A 27750-nucleotide genomic window follows, 5' to 3' on the forward strand; every position below is an offset into this window, starting at 1 on the left:
TTAACTTTATTTTTATGCAACATATTATCTAATCTTGTTTATACAGTACAAAGCTATATGAGAAACCCATGGAAAAATAATCAAACCAACAACATTACAACAAGTTCTCGACAGACAGTCATGTGGTCTTGTCTTGACAAACATAAAGGACATGTTTTGAAGTTCTGTTGGATTAACCGTGTCAATTTAATTATAAACCTCTCTCAACTCTTAAACACACTGGTAAGGTCTTTGGTGCAACACCATCAGCTAACACCAACTGCAGACTGCATTGGGTGTGAAGCCCTTCAGAGATCAGCTGTGATAGTATGACTGAAAAAGATGTCCTTTCTGTAACCCAGTTTGCCAGGCCACGGAGCACTGCAGAGGACAGCAGCAACATTTGCTGTGACATTCCTCAAGTATTCTGAGCACAGGCTGTCATCCATGGCAAGCTTGGATGTGCAAAGGGAAAGGGGGTGCTTTACAGATACATTTTGAATCATGGTTTCAATCCCACCTAGCTCAGGACAGGACACCATTATATACAGCTGCTGCATCTGGTCCACATGTAAATGGACATATTTATCATTGGTTTTAATTGAACCTTACTTTCAACAACTACATTTATTTTCTTCCTGGTTTACGTTCAAACTTCACTATTACTATAAGTGCTGACCCCAATAAAGCAATAAATTATTAATTAAATAAATAAGGGTGAACAGATTAATGTCACGTGTCCAATGTCACATACAAGCCTTACACATTTCACATGCTGCTTAAGTAGAATATGAATTGAATAATATCAAAGCTGACTTTCTTTAAATGCTGTCAAATTTTCAGTATGCAGATCGCGCTATATAGATTCATTTATATTAATAATACTTGCATATATACCCTGTTTACTTAAACCTTCCAAGCCACCTTCAGTCTGCAAGCCCCACATTTTGCACCAAAAGCTGATAATCCACTTTTAAAGTTTGATTTTTTTTTTTGTCAATCTCTTGAAAAAGCCGAACAAATACCAGGTGGTACAGACAATGGCAGGCACAGACTGATTGAAAACACAATGCCAAGCAGTTGCAATTGGCTACCTTTTTCTTCATTAATTTAAGATAGCAGAAAAGATATCTCTGAAACATGATTTTGTTTTCTTCTGTCTAAAATATCAGTGGTTTAGTGTTCATTGTTCTGACATTAGTTTTGGTATTTGCTATGCAAATTCTTTTAGATATTCACATGTTGATCTCACCATTTAATTTTACAAGCAGTTGCTTAATTCTCAAACAACCCCTTAGGACCCTCTAAAGGAAGGCAAACCCCTGAGCCCATACCTTGATGATGACATACTTTTGGTCTCAACTCCCTGATAAATGAAAACCAGATAAAAAGCCCTACAGAGCAAACAAGATTTCCCTTACCTAGCCGTTCCTGCGATCGAAGTGCAACAGGTTAAGGGGATGTGTGCCTTTGCCCGAGCAACCTTTCTTCCTAATGGCAAGAGCTGTGCAACCTGGTTATAGAGTTTATGCATCTCTTTATTGGTCAGCGAGCGTTAGCCATTTAAATTCCTTGGGAGTCATTTGTTAAGGGCTCTTAGGCTGAGGCTAAGTGGGTGGGACGGGAGGGAGAGGGGATGTTAGTGCTGCCAGACGCAGAGAACTCTCCAAAGTGGTTTGAAGATTAATAGAAAACTATCTGCAACGAAGGGATCTTTGGAGGGAGGGCTGGGTCCAACCTTCAGGGAAGCACAGGAAAGAGAAACCATTACATTTTCACAGGTAAAAAGAATTTGAAGAGAAAGATTTCATTCAAAATTCAAAACTTGGAAAAAAAGGAGTGAAACATGTACAAACAACTCCTTCCTAGCACAAGGCGTTGTGCAAATAGCTTGGGTTACTCACAACAGATAAGATAAGAAAAGGGCATATTTTGCTTGACTGCATGAGGCTTTCTCAGTGAAATATTTTTTTTCTTTATGTGTGTCTGGCAAAATTATTTCAGGCAGTGCTGAATCAATTTACCTTTGTTTGTCGGAAAAACAAAGGGTCTGCAGCTCCTGGAGTGGGAAGTAGATTTACTGATCATGTCGGCAGTGGGACGGTAAGAATAACTCAGCCTATGCCGTGTACCCGACATGCACTGTGTCAGCAGTAAACACGGAAACTCCAGTGTGTTTGCTCAAAAGGAAAAAAAGCACCTGGTGCAGAAGTAAAAGCACAGGGGTGGTAAAACATGATTCATGACAGTAGAAATGGTCTGTACATAACAACGGAGCATTAGGCCCTGGGAGCACTTAGGCAAAGCAAACAACACACCTTCTCAAGCAGCCAAGAGGAGGAACCGCTCCGAAACACTCTTTGGATGATAGATTTGCCCAGTTGGCAAGCAGCATGCGCAACTGGCCGGTGGGAGAAGAGGGAGCAGGGCATACCTTGGGAGATGGCTAATTTCTGGGAAAGGAGACAGCCTGAAGAAGGTGAAAAGCAAATAGCATATTGCAGTAGCAAAACAACTACAGTTTCCAGTCCTTTCCCAGGTGTTTCTTACAGGCATAACCATTCCTTTCTTCTTTCTCTCCTTTTTTACTGTTTTTTCCCATCCCAAAAAGAAAGCTTGGTCCAAACCTCCATCCAAACAGGACACAAGCAACAACCTCAGGGCATCCACATCTGGAAGGAAAAGTGTCTTAACCTGTCAGTGGCAAACATAAATACAAGTATATTCTGCAGAGGGAACACTGTCGGTTTGTTTGAGATGGTCCTACATAATAACTTATTCTTGTCCTCTGAGACCTTTAGTCTGGGCATGTAAAACTTAAGAAACAACCTCATATTGCCAAGTCAGAGGCTGGTCAGTAGGGAAGAGGGGTAGGGGAGTCAGTGGGTGGAGAGGTAAGTGCTCTAATATTAGAAGGCTCTAAGAAAAATGTGGAGGATGGCAAAGACTGGCAAAAGAAGCATCTTTGTGGCGGTTTCTGAAAGCAAACAGGAAGGAGACCTGTTCTACTTACACTGCAAACCACTGGATGATTGCAATCACTCTGTTCTGGATTTTTATACTTGTTTATCCACTGTACTGGGGCTGTGATGTGTTAGGCACTGTACAAACACACCTGGAGCCTGGATCCTGGTCCCAGAGTACTGGCAGGCCAAGTCTACTGTGCAAGCCTTTCATCTTCAGAATTCATCCCTGCAAATGTTAACCTGTTAGCTACAAGAGCTGCAGAGAGGCAGGTACTGCCCTCTAAGTAGGGAAGCTGCAGCGTGGAAATTTAAATGGTTTATCCAAGACTGTGGGAAAAATCAGTATCAAAGATGGGGATAAAATCTAGGAGATTCTGCCAAATAAGATCCATGCCTCAATTCCACTGCTCTCTGGAAGAGAGTGAGTATGAAACATTGGCAGTTACAAATTCACAAAACTCCATCATATTAATTGATTTTAAAAATTCAGTATTTTCTCTTACTTCATATTTTTTCTGTTGGAAAACAAACTAAACTTATAGGTAAAAGTATTGTAAAGTGAATCATATCAGCTGCAACTGTGAGTGTACTTGAATGGCCAGAGAGGACTATTCCGGTGTATGTGAAAAAGCACTGATGCTAGTGAGCTGATGGGCTCATTTTTAGAAGGCTGTTCAAATGCTGTGTCAATTAGGATCATGGAGGGAGGCCTCTCGAACCCTTGGCTTTCATTTCATATGTTTACTTTTAGCTGCATCCTGTTGTTAGTTTCCAAGTTATTTTCCCATTATTGTTTAAAGCAAGGATCATCAACAGATCGTCTGTTGCAGGGTATTCTGAGGTGTTACCATTCCCTGTGGCAGAATTTTAAAATATATTAATTTTTCCTGCAGGCTTTGCTTTTATAAGGAACTTCAGAAGTTTGGGCAGAATTATGCAGTGTGTCTCCCAGCTCTCCCTGACATTAGAAACCTGGTTTCCTTTGACTTCAAAACCACTGTGTTCATAATGATTGCATGACATTTTATATACCTCTTTATGATGGCAGGTAAGGAAGAGTGGAAAAGTGTTAAGAGAAGAGCCATGTAAGCAGCAGGGAGGATGGACTGTATATACACCACACATTCCTCTCTTCATACAGCATCCATTGCTCTGGGGTAAAAGTATAAGCACTTCTTTCCCAATGCACAGCTGACTACACCCACTGTTACAATAATAACATATATATTTAGTTGTTTTGTCATTTTAATTATTGACAGTGAAGCAGGGGCTAAATCCTAAGAGACCTGAAAGAGAACAGTCATGACCAGTCCATGCCCATGTTTCCCTTAAAGCTTCCATTGCCTTTTACTCTTTCTTGTAGTGGGATTGCAGGTGAAAGATTTTTTCTAAATAATTATTCTCCTGAAAGAGTGATAGAAAAGGCTGGAAATTAGAAGAAAAAAAGTGATATTCATTGGAATATAGTAATGTCTGTTAATAGGGACCTTCTCCCTGATGCAGAAAAGACTTCCAAGGAGTTGGAGCAGACTCTTCCAAAGGAGAGAGAGCTTCCCCACAGCTGTCTCTCTTCTACAAGTACACACATCAACTGGCCTTTACAGATGGAGTGCACGGGGCTCCTCAGTGCGATGACAAGCACTGATGAAGCATTGGATCTGCCTCTTGAGATTTTTAGAAAGATCAAACCCAAATGCTTTGGGAGATCCACAGGTGGACCACAGGCTCATCATTTTATTGAATGAGAGTATTTTTTATGATTATGGTAGTAAATAGGTTTTCAGGAGATACTTCATGATGGAAACTTAGCATTATGTGACAGTACAGACATGTGAGCAAGTGAAATGAGAAGGCAGAGTAAGGACTGAACTATGGTAGGCCTTTATGGTTTTATTTGGTCTTCAAAAACAACTGAGATACTGCAGTAGAATGAGAAGGGAATGTGCCAAGTAAAATTTTTCACTAAAAGGACACATGAATCTAAGAGTGACCGGCAAAGTCTCTAATCTCAATCTCAGAAAGTCTTGATCAGTATATTCACACACAAACCCAGTAGCAGTCACAATACAGCCACAAAAATTTGGATCTCATAATGTAACAAACAGCATTTTTTTCCTTCTCTTTTTAACAAAGCCACTCTGTATTTGGTGGAACACGTTCCCACATGTTTATAGAACAATTTTATTGCCTATTTGAATGTTTAAAGGGACAACACCACTTTATTTAAATTAATAACATGTTATTTTACACCTGTTCTTATACAATATGAGTTAGTACAGCAGATTTTGTAATTTCCTGACTTTCCTAAGCTATTGCAGACCAAAACATGGGGAGATCCTTCAGAGAACATAAAGTTTGTTTAAGAACAGCTTTCCAAGCTCTCACACCCAAACTCTTCTACACATAACCTATGTCAATGTTTTGATCTTTACCTTGCCACATCACAGAGAACTGCCCTTAAAATGATGGACTCCCCATCTGCTCTGCCAGCCAGCAGCCACATGCCTTAATCCCACCATGGAGATGACAAAGTCACAGACCTGAAGGTGGAGTACCAACTGGGGGAAATGTGGACAAGGACACCTTGGGCTTTCCAGTTTTGTTTTTCAGTCTTAGGCTTCTCTGGTTCATGGGCAGTGGGATTTGCTCTGATAACCTTTATAGTCACTAGGCAAAGGATTTGTTCTATTTTTAGCAAAAATCTATTTTATTGTCATTCTTCAATGAAAGTCAGCACAGAGGATCACTGTAACAGTCAGGCTCAGTTTCCCCATGTAGAATTTTGTGCTTTAATTTAAACTTGAAAGCAGGCTTTAGGTTCAAAAATATAAGAAGACAGACAATGAATAAACCCATGGAGTGTAATAGATTTTAATTAGCACACAAAACAGAAGGAAACCAGCAAAACACAGAATTGGGGTTTTTTATATAGCACATTTCTGTGGCATGTTTGCTTTCCATTAAAATAAATACAGGGTGGGTTCTGGATAGACATATCTACAAGGGAGATTAATACCATAATTGCCTTTCAGTCCTAGGGTAAATCAAACACTCCATGGGAAAAAGGTTTTGCCCTTGGTAGCCCCATGTGGCTGCTCCAGACCACTGTTCACACCACAGCTTCACCAACATGTTAAACTGGTGCTGTCTACACAGGGCCCCACTCCATCCTTACTGCAGCCTCTGCATGTGCTGCCACAAGCGTTTGTGCTGCTGCACCATGCACCCACCCACACCACCTGAGCACCTGTGCTGGCAGAGGGGTAAAAGAGGGTGGGACCCGTCCCTCTGCCAGCATCGCTGGCTCAAAGCATTTGTCGGGTCACCAGCATTGAGAAAATTCATGGGAAAACAGGGGAAGGGATTATTTTAAAACCTGCTGAATCTAGTTTCACAGCACAGCTCCTCCTCTGAAGAGGCCAATGAGATTCCAAAGTGGGGTAAATGACAGCCTTTCTGTATCACCAAGGAGCCCACTGAATCATCCAGGGAGACCAGAGGGTAGAAGAGCAAACTGCAACTCTTTGTAAGTTTGTATGCAGCCGATGAATTTTAGCACCGTAGCTACTGAGGGGCTGAAGGTCCTGGAGGAATCAAGGAAGGAGGGGCAGGACAGTAGTGTGAGCTCAATAGGTCACCAAAAGGTACCCAGTGGCCGCCTGCTGTGGCTAGCAGGGATACCCAACCAGCACAAGCCAACCATGTACCAACCAATTTTGATAATTAAAAGGTTACTGGCAAACAACATTCTTGCTGGTTTCTTCCAGGGCCTTCTATCTATATTTACAGGTGGCTTTCAGAATCAGGGTATGAAAATGAGTGTGGCTAGCACACACAGTCTCTTCCAGTAATTGTTCTGCTTTTTTACAGCTCACAGTAGAATATAAGTATATTAAGTGAAAAAATCTTCCTCCAGCCAACAGACATCATCTTTGGTTAGGGCATAAGCCTTTCTACTTTCATTCTTAATGTCTTATTGAAAATGAAACAATAAGCATCACAAGGATATAGCGTGTAAAAAGAGTTTATCCAATAAGGAAACTGGCAGAATTTCCTTTAGGAAGGCATATTTATTTTTCTGCCTCCCAGCACCCTGAAGGAAAATTTTAGACTGCATGAGACTGAATGATCTGCTGGGGAATTTACAATATCCATTAACTCCAGCACCTCTTATATTACATTTTATTACACGTCCACAACTTCCATTTCTCAGAAAACTGATTTACTATCAGGATTACAAAAAGCAGTTTTGATGATGTCGGCAGAGTCTGAACTGGCATGCAAAGCAAAGGCGTCATTACCAGAGAAGTCTGTGTTAAGCAGACCCTTTATACCAGCCCTGTGCTTATTAGAACATCTGTGATGGGACTTCACAAGGAAGGAATTTGCTATGACTCAGTCACCCATCAGTGGTGGGTGCTGCCATGTGGCAGGAGTGGGGTCACATCTCTTGGCCCATCACACAGAAGATTTTGTCCATGTGGTCCAGCACAGATTTATCCATGCTGTCTCCTGTCCTTGCCTTACCTAACCTCAGCCCAGCACTCTGGCTCCTTCTCTGTCAGCATCTGCACCCTGTCTGCTCCTCTCCACTGCTGATCTTCCCTACGGGCAGGCAGGACTGGGACTGCAAACCTGCCTCCAGCTGAGCTTTCTTCTCAGCAGCCAACACTGTACTAGCATCAAGCTGCAGGCATGCTGCTCTGAGCCACTCTTTTGGGGTGAGTTGAGCTATGTTGCCAGTCTAAGATGTGTTTCTGCAGTGTAGGAAACAGGATGGACTTGCCTGTTATTCCACCAAATGTTATCTACAGCACAGGCAAGTCCTAGAGCTACATCTGTACCAAGCCACTTGCTCAGCACACAAACAGAAGTGCAACATAAGCGACTCTTGATAGAGACTTTGCAACCTTGTGGTAAAAATGCCCACCTTAACCAAACTTAACCAATGCTTAAATAGTAAAAGGGCACTTTCACCTCTGCAGCTCCATCTGGGCTGGGGCCCCCTGTTGGACTCTCAGGCATCATCCCCCTGACTGACAGAGCTGCCCAGGTCACCCTGAGGGGTAGAGCCAGTCTAATTAACCTTGAGAGTGCTCAAAGGTTGTGTTAATGGGCAGCTCTCAATAATCACAGTGAGGTGATCTTTTAACAGAACTACACTTCTATTATAAAACACTTCTTTCTCAAAGAAAAATCTCAGAGTGCTGTTGACATAACTTACCTCAACAGATATTTGACAAAATAAACCAGGCAAAGTGCCTGTGATTTCAAAGACCATAATAGCTGAAATATTTAGGAATTAAAAGAATGGTCCGAAAGGCTGTAATTATCAAATCCACTAGCCAGATTGCTCTTTCTCTTTCTCACTAAAGAAAATATCTCTACAATGACCCAGGATCTGCCACTCTTGAGCCACTGACAACACCTAAGCAGGAGATATTTCTCATTTAGGAAAAACCTAAGCCACACACTTCCTGTCTCTAAGAGAAGGTTTGTATTTTCAAGAGGACATTTCCAAAATGGCAGTAACTGAATCCTTAAGTTCAGACTTGGAAGCTACATGAAATGGTCCTGAGACAGGGAGATACTTTTACTTTGGCTAAAGGAGGGGCTGGAGCCACAAAATGAGCTCTTCTGAGCAGTACCTGCACTCTCAGCTCTGCTATGTTTCTCTCTCAGATTTCTTCTCTACTGCAGGATGGATGTAGAAACTTGGACTGCCTAAGCTAGGCCCTGTGGTTGAGGCCACCTTGTTTTGGGGGGTAAGGAGAAGACTTCATCTAAAAGGTTGTCTGCAGTGCAGTCTTTGGGTTCAGGGAAAAAAAACCCAGCATGCTTTATTTGTTAGAAGAGCTATAACCCATGTGATCAACTGTTCTCAGCTGTGGGGCAGAAATCACACTCACCATGCACCTGAGATGTGAGCTGTGTGCAAGAAGGCATCTGCAACTAAGCAGGAAATTGTAGCCTGTCAGTGTGTTAAATGAGTGACGAATGGCAGTAAGTGTGCAAAGATACTCCCTTTCTTTGGAAAAAAAAAATAAAAATCTTCTCAGGAACTTTAAAAAGTCAGTGACTTTGCCTTTCCTAAAAATAAGCAAGGTAAACTCACTCCTAAAGGAAGCATATTTAATTGGTGGGAATATGTATAGGTTACATCTTCAAAGTAAACATTTTACCAAATATCCAGAGAAAGAGCTGCAATAGTCTCTATGCAAGCTGAAATGGTTGAAATGTGACCTTTGTAGGGCTGTGTGCTGTCTTCAGAGAACCAAAGGAGATAGGCAGAGACCTATGCACGAGGACATTGTCCTTCCTGCTACATCACTGGTGAGCATTCCAAAAGATTAGCACATAATGTCTGAATATGAATATGTAATATATTGCTATCTAGCACATAGATTAATGTGGCAACCACCAGATTGTCATCTGTCCAAATACTTAGACTTTCACGTCACCTCTGAGGTCTGAATTTTCTATCTGTATAAGAAAGAATTGGTTCTCTTTATATTTAGAGGCATATGTGAAGAGGTGGTTGAAATTTTTCAGTGTGTAAGTTTATTTGAATGAAGCCAATACACTCTTGGTACCACATCATCATGCTTGACATGAACTATATCACATCAGGGTTTTAATTTGACTTCTCATATGTTTCATGGTATGAAACTGGTGGTATGTACAAGAGAGCACATTCCAGAAAATGCAGATAAAGCTATCAGGTGGTGAGGTTTGCCTTGTTCTAACCTCTGTCTTTTGAAAAGTAAAGCAAAGTTATTTTCTGAAGACGTACCACAGGACCGAGGAAGAGTAGCAATGTTATCCTGAGGCTTTAAACTGCTTTTCTTTGGAAACTCTCAATTCTTTTGGGAACAATTATTGCTAGAACTGAAATCTAAGTGGATTAAAATTGCCTTGATGATGCCAACAAAGGAAAAGTAATTTCCGTATGCAGTTACTGAGATATTTCATTTCAGAGAGGAAAAAAATGTAATATTTTGTCTTTGCGATTTACTCCAGAAAAAAGCATTTTATACACTTGAAAAGGTTACTTTTGGTCTGTTATTAATCACCTTAGAAGATGAAACATAACATTAAAAGAGCACTTGGGCAGCACAGCATGAGGGTTGCTGCACATGCTGTGGCACAGGACACTGGCGACCCGGAAAAACAGGAGCCTTCACAACGACTGCCTGTTTCTAACAGGGATTCTCAGTCATGCTCAGAGTATAGTCAGCTTCCCAAAAGGATCAACTTTCCTGTCTAAAGCATTAGACAGTCTCTTGCATTTAGTGGCTAAGAAGACAGATTTCTGAAACAAGGTTTTCCATAACCACCTCCTCAACGAACATCAAATTTTAGAGCATCTACTACTTCCCAAGAGACTGAAACAGGTCCCTCACTGTCCAGGCTCCCTTTGACACAGCCTGAACCCCTTCTAAATACCATAGGAAATATGGCCACGACCACAATATTGCCATGGGGTATGGTTACTAACCTGCTGGTGGTTCCTCAGCTGGCTGGCAGAAGGAGGTTCGTGCCCTGCTAAACCGTCACACACCTGGTGCCTCCGTCAACGTCGTGGCTCAGCACCCGGCTGTCCACTGCTTCGAGACCTCAGCCAGGAGCTTTGGAGGTCAAAGAAAAGCAGCCGGACAGACCTAGTGCTTTCAGATGCTCTTTGAAACTGTCAGCGAAACCTAAATCATTACAACCTCTAATGATGACTGGAGCTGATTAAAGGGCACTTTACAAAAGGTTCCTCCCTGGGTACACTGTGACCGTGTTTCGCCAAGAGCAGCCAGCTTCTCTCCTACTTCAGCTGGCCAAAGGTTAGCACGTCAAAGTGAACAAAGTCCAGCAGCAGTTCATGGCTAAAAGGCTAAAGCCACTCTGGCTTATGGCAGGTGCTCTAGCAGTAAAGCTGCTGTGACACTGAAAGCACACACATAGAAACTACTGTAAAATTTGGAAGAGGAGAGAGTGCATTTTGGCACAGAAGACAAACAATGTTTGCTGCTGTAACTGAGCAAACAGGCAATAATAGACTCATTGTCTTTGCCCGAGTTAATTTCCCTGTTTGCACATCCTAACACTTGCATGCCCTTCCTTTTTGCTGAATGTGCGGTATCCCAATCCTGGTTTCCTAAAAATGGTCCCACACCCTGCCCCTGCATGGCCTACAAACTTGTGACATGTCTGCCAGTCTTTTATCACCACATTCCCACTTGTGGATCTCTGCGCCAGGTGCAGTCAAACCTCTCATGGGTGGAGAGGGGCCTCAGAGAGTTTATGCAGCCTTGAGAAAACCAGGATTAACTCCTGGTTATGAAGCTGAGGGAGAAGCAGGCAGAGGTGAGCTTTTCCCCAACGTTGTCTGGGGAAGCAGTGGCCAGCAGGGCGGTACAACATGCAAGAGATGGCACCCATGGTCCTCAGTACCCATACAGGCTGCAGGACAGGGTGCAGAGAGGAGCACGGGAGGAGGGCAAAGGTTGGGAGGATGGGACTTACTGGGAACCTGGACTAAAGCTGGAATTGCTCTGCATTCCTACAGTGGTATTGTAGAAAAGCAGACTTAATAAGTTGTGTTAGTCATAGATCAGCCTGCTATAATGATTTTAAATCCTCCAAGTCCTTGTCTGTCAAATTCACACTGAGATAAGTAGGAACTAAGCATGCTCAAGAGCCTTTGAAGACTGTATGGGTGCCTAGATACTGGGCTTGGGAGGTCTGACTTTAATTACTCATGTCTTAAAGAAACAACATAAGAAAAACCAGTTCTGTCTTTCAAACACAAACTTTAATCACTGTATTGCCCAGGTCACACTAATTTTATCAAAAAAGTACACAGTTACATTCTAACCCTGAGTAAAAATCAGTTTTCTGAGACTATGCTGCACTTTATTTCATTAAGCATATAACATTTTTAAATTCATCTGGACTTAAAGAAACATATTCCAGAAGAGCTGACCTTATAATGAAACAAGGAAGAAACACTGAGGACAGGTAGAAATCTGAAGAGGAGAGGAAATCCTCTGATAAGGATGTATAAGGGAACAATCCCGCTGCTTGTCTGCCTGTTGGTTTGGAAACCCATGACAGCTGATGTACCGCACACTACTGTGCCTTTATTTCAGCAACGGGAAAACACAGTTTATTTATTATCCCATTAGAGGGCTCTGTTTCTGATGTCCTTACACTCAAAAGCAGCAAAAGCACCAAAACAACATACTGTTTAATATCAAACAATACTCTTGTTTCTCATCAGAACAGGGAAGTTAATTCTTCCCCAGCTGCACAGACAGAATGAATAATTATATGTTTGGACTGGGTTTATCAAAGAAAATAAGGAATGTTGTGAAAGCAGGGCGAATTTAGAACAGCAGCAAAACCTGCTAGGAGTTTCTCTAAGTGCCTGTCAAGCTGGGAGCACAATGTTTTATAAAACTCACTGTCAGTTCTCAGCTCAGCAAAAGGAACCAACAACTGGAGATGTGGCACGGGGAAAAGGAACATGCTGCATTTCAGTGCAGGGTGGCACACGAACCCCAACTTTTGTAGCTGGGATAGAGGTTACTGCTGGAGTCTCACAACTCACATAGATTCTCTGCCCTGCTCTGCAGCAGTTCCTTCTTTCGGCTTGGCCCATAAATTCTATTCTGAACATGAAAGTTTAATTTAAACGGAGTCCTTAAAAGAACATTTTTGGTTCTAATCACATATGCTCTGCACCAAAACTGTGTATTGCTTAAAAAAAAATCTCAACAGGCCATAACATAAGTACATCACCTGGACTTAGCTCTCATCTCTTGAGGAGGAGCTGCAGAAACTTCCTCCTGAACAAGGATCACTTTTACTCCTAGGAGGAGATTCCTGGTGGAGGAATGACTGGCCCACTGCCTGTGCTGCACCTTCATTTGACCTGTGAGACAGCAGGGGATGTATCCTGTCTGTTCCCAGCCCATGAAACCCTCTGCTCTCTTTTACGTCCTCTTTTAGAGAGAATCAGCCAATTCTTCCTGACTAAAGTCCAAATGTGACTCCAGGAGCAGACAAAATGGATCAGCTAGTGCCAGGAATGGTTGCCTGGGCTGATGCAGCAGAATCTTCTAAGAGGATTGTTGCACTCCCAGGTGACCCTGTGTGACCCTATGCTCTGATCAAATGTACACCTTCAGTTTCATGATACCCCTCTGCTAAACTTCAGGAGCTGACAGCAAACAAAAAGCATATGAGAAATAATAATTATGCCTCAGAACTGGGAGGGTCCTCACAGGTCCTAGAGAAGACATGGGACACCCGTTATATGGATGAGCCAGCCTGCTCCAGGGAGGTTAGCAGGCCACCCCCAGCTTCTGATACAAATAATAAATTGATATTAATTTAAATTAATAAACTGTCTGCTACCCACTTTTATTTTCCTTAAGCAACACAGCATAGTTAGTAAATATAAGTGAAAACTGCTGGTTACAAAAGTTACTCTAAACAAAAACAATGTCTAGTAGGCAAAATAAGTTTGGAAGCCTGAGGTGCAAGTTGCACATGCTTGGTGTCATACTTCCAAATGACTCTGTGATTCTACTGAAACCTGCCAGGAAAAACCAACCCTGGGGTCAGGTGAGGCAAAATTTATTTTCTTTCTGGTTTCTCAGAAGTGGAGTAGTTGTATGAGATGTGGGCCTATAAATAAAAGGTTATTTCATTTATAAATATGCAGAAATTTGCATCCAGCATTAGACCACTTTGAGGATGCTGCAAACATCCCTGTGTCTGTTCCCCTCTCATAGGCATTTGCGGGGCAAGTGGTTAAAAAAAAAACCCTAGACAAATGGAAATGGCATCTTCCTCTGGGAAGAGACAGGCAAGCAGAAGAGAGGCACATCATGGCACAGCCTGCTGCTGAGAGCCTTAAACCACCAAACAGGAACGAAATACTGTGCCATTAGAGCCAGCTTGCACAGAAAGCATCCCACTGCTAGCAGGTGAATGGGAAAGTCATATTTCACAACCAGATTTCAGCAAGGGGGTCATGCTTTGGAGATGAGAGGCTGTGCCAAAGAAACAGGCTATTTTTAAAAGTTAAGCCCAATGCCTGGAGAAGACCTTTTCAAAGGTAGCCGCCAGCACAGCTGTGCTTATGGGTCTATTCAACCAGCGAGTAGCTGGCTCATCGAACTTGAGTGCAAGTCATGATTTAACATCATGACCCAAGCAAGAAACTGGAACACTCCAGAAACAATTTTGGCAAGGGTCCATTTAATGAGTCAGAGTGTCCTGTTATCTGATGGCATGTTTTTACATGGGGGGAGCTATTTTAATTGCTGTATAATAATCGGAGAAGCTGCAAAGGGTTGAACGCTTCCCCCTTCAGTACCTGCCCAGTCAGCATCCATCATGGCTGTGCATTGTGTCCTCCTCAGCAAGGCAAAACTGCTCTCTCTCCACTGGATCTGTCTGGTCATGGGCCAGGGTATGGAGTCACCACTCACATGCCCTCCAGACAGCTGGGTCTGTGACCGGGTGTGCAGCTCTCGTGTCTTTTTCTGTGAATTTTCCTTGCTTTTATGGCTGGGGAAGGGGTCCCATCTTCCCAGTATGTGTGTCTGTTCTTTTTCACATGAGCAGCCAGAGGAATAAATGAGAAATAGATCCTGTTCAGGAATCAGAAATAAATCCTATTTGAAAGCTGAAGAGATGATCCAGATGGGTATGTTTGTTCTGGTGATGGTTTTCATAAAAAAATCACCTCCCATCCTCTTTACTCAATCCCACAATAATTTAAAAAAAAATCCAGCAAAAGCCAAATATTTGACCCTATTGGTCTCTTACTGATAGAGCTGACAGGAGACTTATATACACTATGAATTAACTATATGACTAAAAATTGCCAGTCCCAGATATTTTGTAAGTGAAGAGGAGAATCTATTGCATGTAAGAAAACCACCAATGCAATATGCTAATCTGAGGTCTCAAAAAACTGCCCTCACAGATAAAAATATTTAATATTAGTAAAGTTGCTTAACTGAAAAAAAACCCAGTATTATTTTGGTTTTTTGATCAGGTGGAAGATCTGGAATGGTCAGTTACTGAGCTACGTGCAATTGTTTTTCTGTCAGGAATTGCCATAATCTCTAATACCAAAACTCCACGTGCAGATATAGGAGTATTGAATATTAACTGCCTTCCAGAGTCAAGGGGATCAGAGGGATTAAGGAGGAGGACAAGAGGGACTTGCTTGCACATCTGTTTGTCAGGTCCTTGCGTATGTTCTCCTCACACAAACTCGCAGATCTTGCTTGCTAAGAGCCTAAAAGACTCAAACCAGAGATGTTTCCAATGCCTGCTCTCTTGACACAGAAACTAATCTACAAGACAGAATAACCCTTTTTTGAATTGTTTGCAGTTCACTCACAGAAACATAACATTAAGTAATTTACGTAATTACAACTCAATTACAAGAGTTTAAACAAAACAGCGAAATCTCTGGAACTGGATTGGACAAGCAAAAAAAAAAAAAAGAAAAAAAAAAAAAGAGAGAGAAGATACAGATCCTATCTCCCATAGCCTGGCATGATAGCACAATTCTATTCCAAAAATTTACTTCCTAAAAAACCTGTAAAAATCTTGACATTTTCAAGACTTCTTGAAAAAAAACCTTCCCCACCCCCCACACCACCCACCTAAAAAAAAAAAAAAAAAACCAAAACCTTTATGATATATTCAAGAACAAAGCAAACAGGCCTCAAAGTTCAGCACCATTATAAAATTAAGTGCCAGTTAATAACTTGCCAAGGAGAGCAATCATGGACTCTGGACACAACGTTTAGTGAGGTCGTTGGAGTGTCCTACATACCCAGGGCTAATGGAGATCTGCACCATGAAGTTCTGTTATGCAGCGCAACCACAGAGTCCCTCCACTTCATCAAGTAGGAGTTTAAGAAGGGTTCTCAGCACCATAAGGAGAGAGAGGGAAGAATTCATGAAAGCAGGAGTTTACCAGTTTTGCCATTGTCCATCAGAAATTCTAAAATCTGACTAAGAATGATTATTATGTGTCTTTTGAGATAATTCCTTCTTGACCTGTTTTTAATCTGGATCTTTAGTTTTCCCCAAAACAAAGCTCTAATTAGACTCCTGATGCAGCAAAATATCTAAGCAAGTGAAAACAGTTTAAATCTCATTACATTAACACAGTTAAGCTGTGTCTAAAACTACACATGTGCTGTTGGGGGTGGTCCCTCCCTGCATCTCCCAAAATGTAGCCAGAAGTCTCAGTAAACTTCCTACCGCTGTGGTTAATGAACAGAAGAGTTTCCACCGTCTCTTCACACTGCCCTAAAGACACTCCCAAGTAATTCAACAATTCCTTTATTGAAACTTCCTTGTTTAAATGCAAATGAAGAGCAGAGCTGAGCCTACGGTGTTGAATGAACATAAATTGAAATCCCATAACCGGATTTAATTTCCATGCCTTCCCTCTTTTCTTCTGCTAGGAAGATGTGTCATCATGAAGTTTAGAAGAAATCTCTCTATGTATCCTGTTTCTATTTACAGAGGGCTGCTCACCTTTCCATTTGCCATTTTTAAGGCCAACTAGAAAGAAACACATTCTTAATCGAAATATATCCTTTACACCTGTGCAGAAAGCAGCACTTTGAATAATGCTCAGCTGCAGACATGTACATTATTCCAGGTAGTGAAAGTCACAGTATTTGTATCCAACATCAACTTTCCATTTACATAAAAATATTCTGCAGCACAAAATAGAGTACTACTAGATTGAAAAACTTAGCATATAGAACAGTAGCATATTCAACAGCTGTGCCTGAGTAGCTTTAATGTGGGCTGTCTGTAATTATGGTGGTAGTACAGAATCACAGTGGTGGTTTTCACTCTGGCTGATCAGAAAGAAATGTTCTTCAGCCTCATTGGAGCAACTGCACAACACAAAATGGATCAGGAGGGTCTTTGTTGACTTTAGTTCAGGATGAAACCCCATCAGGGCCTTGAGGAAGAGGACTCTAGCCTGCTGAGCCTGTCAAAATACAATTCCACTGGATGTACTGACCATTTCTCTTATCTCCAGACAGTGAAAAGGAGGAGCCTGTTGCCTGATGTCAAGAAGACAGGGTTGTTTAGGCCCTTTATATTGCTCCTCAGCACTCTAGTCCTGGATTTCTAGCCAAATGACACCTGTCTGTGATACACCCCTGAAATAGGCAGCTCTCCTGAAGTCCAGGCCGCTGGTCATCAGCCCATCTTACTGCTCCCCCACTCCCTCCTCCCACCACTCTCCCTTTTTGTTTCTGTGACATTGCTCCCTTCCATGGAATTTTTTCTCAATGTTGTCCTGATACACCAGGTATCCAGAACCCTTTTCCTGCCTTTCAGCCTTCTCTCAACCAAGGGCAGCATGGCTCCCCCATGCCCACCACCATATCAAGTCCTCTCCACAGAGATCTCTGGGACTGGTGGTGCTCATTTGGATAGATATAGTTATCATCTCCCAGTCTTGCCTATGATACGGGTTTTGCAGGCACTGTAGTATGACACCATTATTTCAATATTTTCACATCAATTTCAAACAGTGTCCCCTCTCTGCTGAGAGATTCCCAGGAAAAAGTTAGCAAGTATAAACCTGCTACCAGATAGAGGAGGGTTTGCAGAAGCAAGATTTTATCTATTATTCCCATTGATTAACACCAATGGACCAAGTAATCCTGTTAAATTCACCTGGAAGATGCCTATTCACGAATTTTCTATTGTCAAGTCCTTAGTTTCAGGTTTATAAAGTTGTCTGCCCACAAAGAGCTAACTGTAGGTGTGGTTTGATCATCTCCGGGAACCATTCAAGGAAGAGCTTCATGATAGGGTGGACACGACTTGGAGAAATATTAACAAAACTGCCATAAACCAGGGTGGCAAAAGCTGTTTCTGTGCATTACAGAACGTTTACAAAGCAATGTTCTTTTTAAAGCATCCCAAATTTTTCAGGTGAAAGTACTCTGTTCAGTAAAGCTTAGCATGATCCCAGCTAACAGCTTGTTTAAGGGCTGTTGTGGGGGCTGCTTCCAGTTGCAGTAACAGAGGCTTCCCAGAGGAAAGAAGATAAGAGCAAGATGTGCAATTTTTCTGGAGACCATTAAAAACTACATTGCTGCTACAGTACCACAGCATTTTGTCGGATAATATCTTTGCAGGAGGTAGGAAGGACTAGAATAATGACTGTTTTCTGTAGTCCTTCAAAAGACATGAGAAGTTGGTAGAGGCTGACTCTTAAGAACCAGAAAGATTTGGTTTGAACAATCCATTTTCATTTTCAATCCAAATACTCATTAGATGCAAGAGATACAATCTGATGACTCTCAAACTTGTTCCTTTCAAAATGCAAAGGTTCAATGGCACTACTGCACTTTCGCTCAGTGCCTTTTTGCTTTTCACTCTTACAGCCTGGGAGTTGCTGGGAAGAAGAGTTGTAAATCTGTGAGTCAGACTACTGCGGTATGAGAAGTAAGCCTTTGTGTAGTTCAGCCATTAAAAAACATCTATGCACAATTATTTGTTATTAATTCTACTTCTGCCTTCTATATGTGCAAGCAAATGGTGTTTGATATTGACAGTTGTTTAATGCTGGAATTAAAGAGAAACACTATGACCCAGCACCAGGGAGGGGAAGCAGAACTGCCATTTATCTGGATAGAAATGCTGAATCATCAACTATATAGTACACTGATCTGTGCAACATCTGATTTCTGAGGAAATAAAAGTTCTAAAAGTTATTACAGGAAGGACAAATCGCATAAAGATATATTAACAGTGAAAGTACACATTGCAAAGAAGGAAAAACTAAATCAAGATCTAAGCACTCATTTCTTTTGGCACCACTGGGAACCACATATACATGCATGCAGCACAAAATAATTTTTGTAACTAAAATAATTAAAGTTACTTCATTTTACAGAAATTACATTTCACATTCAGCTGCAATTCATATGTTAACTTTGTTTTATTTTAGCAAAATTGAAAAGCTGGGGTTTCAGTGCATCACCAGTATTTCTGATCAGCTAGAAATGCGCAAAAGCATGTTTTCTTGTCTCTAATCACTGTCTTTTAATGTTTGCATTTTATCTGATTCTCAAAAATATGCTTCTTCAATTGGCTCTGAAAAAGTAAACAGCTTCCCTTAGAAAACTCTAACTCCTAGAAAAGAAAATGTCCCCCAGTAAGATTTACACTTCTGCCTTAAGAAATGAACTACTGAAATACCAGTGTTTTAAATTGCTCCCAAAGTGACACAAAGAGTTTTTCTGGTTGCATGGGTGGTGTACAAGTAGACTTCTATAGAAAAGATTGTCCAATATTTAGAAAGAAAAGCCAGTGGCTTTTCCTCACAGAAGGAATGAGTCTTCAGGCAGAGACTGCAGAGTTCTTGCTCTTCTGCCTCAAGCCCAAAGCATTTGCAATGGCTGCAGTCAGCTGCCATTTGGCTGTCAGGGAGAAAAATAGTAACTACAAAGTTCTCATTTGGGGTAGGCTCTTAAACGAAGAGAACCAGTACAGAAAGACACAAGTTACCCATCTGATCCAGGTGATTTGTTGTCAACATCTTTGTAATGGGGAATCTCACTAGTGGTGTCATAGCTGCTATACGAACAAGTACAGTAAGCAAACGTAAGCCGCTTGAATGAATGCTTGAGTGCAGGAGGTCACTGAAAACAGGGCCTGGATGCTCCTCTTGGCACCCTACCAGTGACAGCCCTATCACTCGCCCACAGAGAGCAGGGACTGAGGCTATTCCAGCCTCCAAAAGGGCACTGCTCACCTTGTGAAGACCTGGCAAGCATGGGCAAGCTGGGAAATCCTGACACTTTCTGGGGAGGAGACAGCAGAGTTTTGCAATGCCCATTCTGCAATCCTGGTTGCATGAAGGTTTTTGTTTGACAGGGTTTCTTTTTTTTGTTAATCGAATATCTGGCCCTTACATTGAGAGCATCACTCCCAAAGTATCTGAAGAGATGATTCCCATTTAATATATCCCTTTAACATGGTAATTTCTCCCTCAAATACAGATTGGAAATTTAAAATAACATCAGTATGTGAACTTCGTGGGATTCAGGACATTTTATTTTATATAGGTTTAGCATTAATGCCTGTATCAGAGGAACTGCCTCTCAGGGTGAAGAGAGACTTGGTTTTAACTAGCAACTTCATAACTAGCCCACTCTTAACACCAGTCTCAGTCTTTTTTGCCTTGCATATCCAGAAAAAGATTTTGCAGACCAGATTGTCCTCATGATCCCTGCACAGCCCTGCTCCTTTCAGTCTATCTACACAGGTTTAACCAACTGAATCTTGGTAAACAGCTGTGCTGAAAACCAAGCACAGGGGATGAAACAGGTTTGCTTCATTTTAGCATGCAATGATATGCTTATATTTACTGAGACAATTTAAATTGTTCATAATTTACCGATTGTTACGGCTTCCTTATCCTGAAAGCTGTCTCAAACAGGACTTAAAGACTGAACAGATTTTGTCAACAGCCATATTCCTTCCATTTAAGCTAAGTAATCTCCCTTACAGTCACCAGCTAGAACCCTGTCTTTGTGTGAAAACAGACAAGATAATTTGGTCATCACTATATTTTGTTTTAAATACTTATTTTTTAAAATTCAGTCTCTGTGAACTCTCAGATAAGATTTTGCCACCTTTTTTTTTTGTTAGTGCAAAAGAAATTTTACATCAGTCCAATTTACTGTGAGATACTGGAATATACAATTTACTGTCATATACTGTTCCTGGGAGGAGAGGGCAAGAATCCCACAACACTGTGACACAGATGAAAATCACAGGTTTTAATCATAGTCATGCTTTATGTCTACAAATTCACCGACAGACTGAAACTATGATGCAGCCTTTACCAAAATTTTTATTGAATCATATTTCAATCCTTTAAAGCAGCCATTTGTGGGAATACAGTTGCTTTGTTCTCCAGCAACCTTTCCTTGCACTTTGCTCTAGGAGTTTTTGTACTGCTAAGAGTTGGAGCCACACTTAGACTACTTCTAATAAAGTAAGTATGTTACCACACTTCGCTACAACTTAACACCACGGAGCATGTATTGAGCATAAATATCATGTCGTCTGCAAGCACAGTAAGCAAACACATCAAGAAAATCTCTGGCACATCAGGGAGGATTTAAACATGAAGCAAGAACAGCTAGGGCCAGACACCGATAAACTGGAAAGCAACAGGTTCTTTTTTAAAAAAAATCTCTTGCATTTTGTTTAGCACACAAAACATACTGGTGATAAATCATGAATACAGACAACATGTCATTCACTTCACACTGAGCCCTCTTCAGGACTGACAGTTGCCTGGGGTATAAAAAGTAATTTTTAAGTAGTCACGATAGGTACTTTTAAAGACACATCCAGATCAGCAAAGCACACATGGATGATGGCTCCTGCATGAATGAGTCAGTTTCCACTGGCTGGCAGAAACTTTCAGTCACTGAGCAAAATTGAAACAAGTATTTGAATCTATTAATCTTCATCTCTCTGAGTGGCATATGCATACTAGGAACTTAAATCCTGGTATTTTTACTGTGCCTACTGTCCATGTTCCATGTTCCAAGGAACATGGAAATAATCTTGAAAAAAATTAGTCACTTTGCCTATTTTTGCAAAGCTTGGTCAAAAATCAGCAAGTATTTTTCACCATGAGTCACTACCCACATCCCTGCTGCAATAATTGAATTACATATTTTCATTAAAATCTCTGACTCTTGTTCCTACTCTTCAGTTAGAAGACGAGCAGAAACCAGGTTTGAGTTCTATTAGAAGACAATGAAGTTTTCAAATGCAATTATGCACTAATTCTGTTTATTTGAAAATACAACAAAATCCAAACAACCAGCTAATCAAGCGTGAGTTAATCAACCCATGCTCTAGATGACACCGTTCAGCCAACTACAGTTGACAAAAAGCAAACTGCAAAACAACAAGTCTAACTCCTCTTCCTACTTCCAGGGAGACAAGCTTTGGCAAACCGCATAACCCAGCACCATTGCCCTTCTGCCTTTCACGGCTGGGAAAATGAAAGTGGAAAACGGTACCTGGGGAGAAGCTGGTGTGTTCCCGTGGGTGCTGGCTGCTGCTGGGCTCTCGCTGCCTGCCTGCCTGGGCAGCCCTGCGCTTCCACCGCCTCGTCTGCCTGCGCTGGTCAATGTTTTACCAGGCTGCGAACAGCCCGTGTCCCACCCTCCCGGCAAACATCTGTGGGAGAAGGCAGTGCCGGGGCCACGGGGGCAGAGCCAGTGCTGGGAAGGTCGCTTCTCTTCTACCTGCCCTGTTCTCCACAGGGAAAACGAAGCATGCAAGAAAAGGGAAACCTGCTAACAGGGGGATTTAGGGAAAGCGTGTCATGAAGGTTAAAAAAAAAGGTACATAAGTGGTGCTATTAATAGATAATTTGTGGCAGGTAAGTCATGATAACTTTCCTCTGTATTGTTCTAAGGTTGGAGGCAAGCCTAGGCGTGCCTTGCTGAGAGCTGAGAGGGAACGCTTAATTTGTGGGAGTACATAAATTTCCAAGTAAATCTTTGGCATAAGAGATCACCTATTCAAATGACAGCTAAAACTCCAAAATCATAACAAAAAGACCTGAACTGCATGATGAAATAATGCAAAGGGAGCCTAAACACGAAGACGGGAAAGAAACAGCCAAAGCAATCTGCAACACCCTGCTCTACTCCTGTGTCTCGGCTTTTCAGGAGTGCCTCAGAGTTAAAGCTCTACCTGTGGTAAACAGATTTCCTGTTCTCAGGAAGTTAACAACTACATGCAGAGGGCAGACGAAACGGGCTGGCAACTGAGCACAGCACTGATAAGGTGACACTGCTGCTCCCTGAGGAGAAAAGGGTAGCTGCTGAACTAGGGAAGCACCCAGAGGCTGGGACTCAACATGAAGTGGCTGCTTCCAACGTGGGAGTCATTTTCTGGACCTGGTACGCAGATGTTTGCTCATGGAGGAACAATGGGAAAGTCTGGGCTGTGTTGTGTGTTCTGGTTTTGTGATATTGTCTTGTCTGTCATGGGATTTCAATCCTGGTTTGGGGAAGAGTAATTAATTTAGTCTAATTTGGATCCCAAACTTAAACAGTACATATTTTAACGTACGTGTTTAAGGAGAAAATCTACACCACAGCTGCTCCAGCTAGTCAGATTAGCTGCAAAGACCTGCCACATGGTGCAACAAAGATCACTGTAATGGGGTCTATTATGATGAGGTTGCTGTTGATCTGGAACTTGTACAGCCTTGCACAGGGCTGGGGATGTCCATACCCAGTGATGCTGGGCTAAGGGACACCAGTTGAGTCTGGTCAGGTTGGAGAGGCACTCTCTGCCTGCTGGGTACACTGCTGTGTGTGTATTCACAGGTGGCCAGCAGCACAGCTCCATCCAGCACAACAGCTTGCACACACATGTTACACTGTTGCTTCAGCACTGGGCTTGACTGGAGCAGATGTGTCACTGGAATTGGGAGTGCCTTCCCTGAGCCAGGACTCCTCAGGGCCCAGGGCAAGCCTGCAGGGGCTGATGCATGGCCACTTGCTGCAGCAACACAAGCCCTGTGGCTACAGCCAATACCACATGCCCAGTGTGCCCAGCAAACAAAAGTCTGCTCTGCTCTCCAAGGTCCATTTACTCTGTGTGTTTTCAGGTGTGTTGCTCCCTCTTGCCAGTCTGCATCCACCTCCCCTCCCCTTTTGCCTGGAAAAGGGAAGGCAGAAAGGGCATGTCTCAGGCATTTAGTGCTGTGCCACCATGGCAGTCTGTGACTGCCTGCTACGATGGTTCTTTGCTGGGAATGGGCAGGATGCTGGCATGATTAGAAAAGGCATATGGACTTCCCTACAGCTGCTAGACACAGTCTTGCTGCTCTAGGACAACTTGCAAGACCGATCAATATCTTTTGCATTAACCTCATGAATTCTTGACATCAATTTGTATACCTTCTGGATGAAAATGCCCCACAGCTGCTTTACAGCATCTGCTCCTAACCTGTGAGGAAAAGTGTGATAATTGTGCAGGGGAGGGAGAGACTCATCTTCTGCCAGTTTCTCAGGTTTGTAAGCCACATCATTTTAGCCCCTTTGTGTCTTGCTGATACCCCAGTAGAAGTAAGGACACCCTGCTATTCCACAGAGTTGCTTGGAGTGATAGCTGTGGCTATCACCTCTGAGACCCCCAGGCAGAAGAAAAGCTTATCTGGGCTTAAGACCCTGTCTAACCAGATTCAGAGAGCAGGAACTTCTCATAACAGTCTTGCTCCACCCGGCAATGAATGCTGCTCTCAGAGAGGTGCACTAGATAGGCAAGGGAGGAGGTCCAGCCAAGCTGTTTCTCTCTTCAGTTTGGATTAGGAGCCCATTCAAGATCTCTCAGGTTTTCCCCAAAAAACCTGGTTGGAAAAGACCATGTTTCTGTGAAAAGGTTTTCTTTTGCCAGTTCGATGGCAAAAGACTACTGGTAGCAGTAGCATTTCAGCAGAAGACTCTGGAGGAGACCTGGCCACACATCTTTGTCAGACATAGTTTTTGTCACTGCTGTGTTCCATGTCATGGTCTGGTCTTTGGCAAGTTGAAAGCTATGGCTGCAGTGGTGAGATGTGGAAGTAGAAGAGCACCACACTGGTTCTTGGGTTATGGAGCCAGCTCAAATTTAGTGTGCCTGGCAGCATAGACAAGGTTACTGCCTGTTATAGGAAGGTTGTACAAATACTCAATTTTCCACAGTGCTAACACTTCTACAAATCATGTTAGCCTGGTACAAGCCTGAGAGAGTCAAATAGTGTGTAGTATTGACCCTCCGAGGCCAGAGGACTTCGAAGAAACTCAGTTATGAGTTGTAGCTGCCAGGTATAGCTACCACAGAAAAATGATGGCTCTACTACAGCTCATCTTAAGTTGTATCATGTCCCCGTGGGGAAATAGAGCAGTGGAAAATTTGATGGGTCCTCCCCCAAAATCTGTACTTGTAGATTAGCTGATATAAAGCAATAGAAACCAGGCCTTTTTTTCATTGTTGCACAAGAACTGAAAAAAGTCTTCCCTGTATAGCCATCACCTTGAGAAAACTCAGTCTGTTATTCACAAGTTTCCTCTCTCAGAGATGAGGTTTCCACAGGGCTCAGAGAGAGGTGGATGCTTCTGAGGAGGCCAAGTCTGCCCTGGTGTCAGCTGAAGTGTGCCACCTTTTTGCAGATCACGGGGGGTGGGCTTCTGGTTAACACACAGCTCCCAGAAGGGACTGGGTCCCATGGAGATTTGGCATATCAGTCTCCTTTCAGCATGCAACCTTTGTCACAGAGCACAGGTTTCAAGGGCAATGTAACACTTGCATATTTACTTACTGCCAATGGAGGAGGTGCCGGGTTGGACAGCATACAGACTGTAAAGTCAAACATTAATTTAATACAGGCATTGTATAACTTCATACTGGCTTGGGAGCAACTAATACATAGGGATATTAAAAGTGAGAAAGCACCTAAAATCCATGAAGCTCTTTGAATGAAACCCCAATTTACTTACAAATTGTTAACAACCTTAACAACAAAGAGACCAAACAACAAAACTAAAGCATGGGTATCAGGTAACAGAAGGGAAATTTCTGTGAATCTTAAATAGGGTCTAATTTTGTTCCAGTTCTCTTTCAACAGAAGCATTTGTATTTCATCCTGCAGGGCAACACTTGCTTTGGAAAAGAGTACAGGCAGATCCAGAGGGGCTACTGCAGAGGCTTTGAAAACTTTCCATTCCCAGTAAAGAGCCTGCATCTGAGCACATGGGGCTATTAGGAATATGTTTAGACCCATCCCTAAGCACTGTGTCGAAACCACCTCCCCAGGAACTACTGGTATAGCACTGATCTCCTGCGACAGGAGCTACATCCCCTTCTCTGGTGCAGAAGGACTAGCAACTACCTGCTGCTAAAAATCAGGTGGGAGGGGAAAAATAATCACTGTGAGCTGTGGAAGATCTTTATCACAGTAAAACAGCAGAGGCCTGAAGTACGAATTGAGAGCGCTCTTTCAACAGTGGCCTGAATGCTGCATACATGAGGACACCTCTCCAGCTGTGGGTTTGGCTGGGTGTCTGGGCTCTTGGAAATCCCACCTGGGCATGCCAGCAGTGCAAGATCTACAGTCCTGCCACACCTACTCATCCTTTTGGTCCATAATTTAGTATCTTGTGCTGAGCTTTCAGAGCAAAATGCCCTGTAGATATTCATCTGTTGGAGAATGAGTCCTCAGCACTTGACAGAGTACTCCTCTGGATGATAAAAGAGATGGTAAGAAAACTGAAACATTGCTGCTACCTGATCCCAGAGATGTTTGGCTTGTGGTTTCACTGGATAGGAGTTTCAGTCAGCACTATTCCCTTAGAGGGAGCAGACCTTGCAAAATACACAAGATGTGTAAGGAAGCTTGCTCATGATTCACAGAGAAACCAAATGTTGATGTGAAAGAACATTGCAAGCAGATTCTGTGGAGCTACCTTCAAAGAATGGGCAACACTGGTACAAAATCATATATCAGGCTAGAAAACACCCTACAAAAAGAGGCTATTTTTCAAAAAACAAACCAACCTATCCCACCTTTCTTGTTCACACCCTTATTTGCAGCTTTTTTTTCAAAAATAGTATTACAAAACATTATCATCCAAAGCTTTCAGGGAGTATTGCCTATTTTTACTCTTTATCTTGTTTTGTAAGACCACACTGCACTAGTGATTTGGCAACTTCACACTGCAGACAAATATTTCAAAATATTCCTTTCTTCTGAACACACAGCTGTTAAACCACTTTTACATGTATTGCTGCATTTTGTGATCCCACCCACAGTCACTCTTAGGAAAGGGTCTGGGAAACTTGATGTTTTAAAATCGGGGATGTACATACCCCATGGGATTGATTTTAATACAAAAGTCTCTCAGCTAAGCTGCTTCTGGGATTCGCTGATGGGCCAATTTTATGTAAACAGGGAGAATCTCAGGCTCAGGCTTTGCTGGTGCTGATTTAGTCAGGATCCTCACTGGACAGCTGGGAGGGGTGTTTGTGGTCTGGATGCTTTAACAATGTTCTCATCTTATCCCTGGGCTCTTGTATGCAGTTGTGGAGACCAGGCGCAGAGGAGCAAATGGACAGGTGTGGGAGGAGGTCCTTCAGGAGTACCTGTGGCACCAGGACTGCCCTGGCAGACTTTAGGATGGCACTGGCTGCAGGTAGCAGTGTCTGTGGGGCATTGGTGTGTAGGGACCATGACATTAATTTAATTATCTATTATCTATCCTTGTGTCAAGATATATTAGGTTTTAAAATGTTTTGTAAGAGCTGACTGGACTTGTGGAGCTCTATAAGATTAGAATTGCTAATAAAAGAGAATACATGTGTTGCTAACAATAACTTAACTCTACTTTCTTGGGCCTTAACATTGGAACTGAAACTAGCCTGTAGCCATTTTAATATTGAGCATTCCTCTTACACTGTCCTTAGCACCTTATGTCAAATTTGGGCAAATATTTGCTCTCAAATTCAGTGCCTAACATTTGATGACATGAAGCAACTTCATTAGACTCCACAAGTATAGCTAGCTGCCTTGAATGAACCCCAGGAGACAAATAATGTTTCTAAATTAAAATAACACTGAAGAAGATAGTACATACAGAGATTTTATAGCTGAATGGAAAAGAATGGATCTGAATAAGCCTTTCCAGAACATACTGCCAAGATGATGAATGAA

At 42.3% G+C, this 27750-nt stretch overlaps 1 protein-coding gene across 5 annotated transcripts in view; it reads right to left on the reverse strand.

Annotated features, from left to right (window-relative positions):
- RBM47 (RNA binding motif protein 47) overlaps positions 1-27750 on the reverse strand; it is a 76288-nt gene that overhangs the window by 19295 nt on the left and 29243 nt on the right. For 3 of the 5 annotated variants that reach the window (XM_066185649.1, XM_066185646.1, XM_066185645.1), the window contains exon 1: positions 1401-1559. The exons of 1 other annotated variant lie outside the window; for it this stretch is intronic. In XM_066185649.1, the coding sequence (XP_066041746.1) occupies positions 1401-1513 (113 nt within the window). In that variant the 5' untranslated portion in view covers positions 1514-1559. Of the gene's footprint in view, positions 1-1400; positions 1560-22063; positions 22077-27750 lie in introns of those variants that run through there. One more of the 5 variants, XM_066185648.1, reaches the window with a different exon arrangement.

Source organism: Chamaea fasciata, unplaced genomic scaffold, assembly GCF_029207755.1.
Source record: "Chamaea fasciata isolate MVZ Bird 193981 ecotype frontalis unplaced genomic scaffold, bChaFas1.0.hap1 SCAF_6, whole genome shotgun sequence".
NCBI classification, from domain to species: Eukaryota; Metazoa; Chordata; class Aves; order Passeriformes; family Sylviidae; genus Chamaea; species Chamaea fasciata.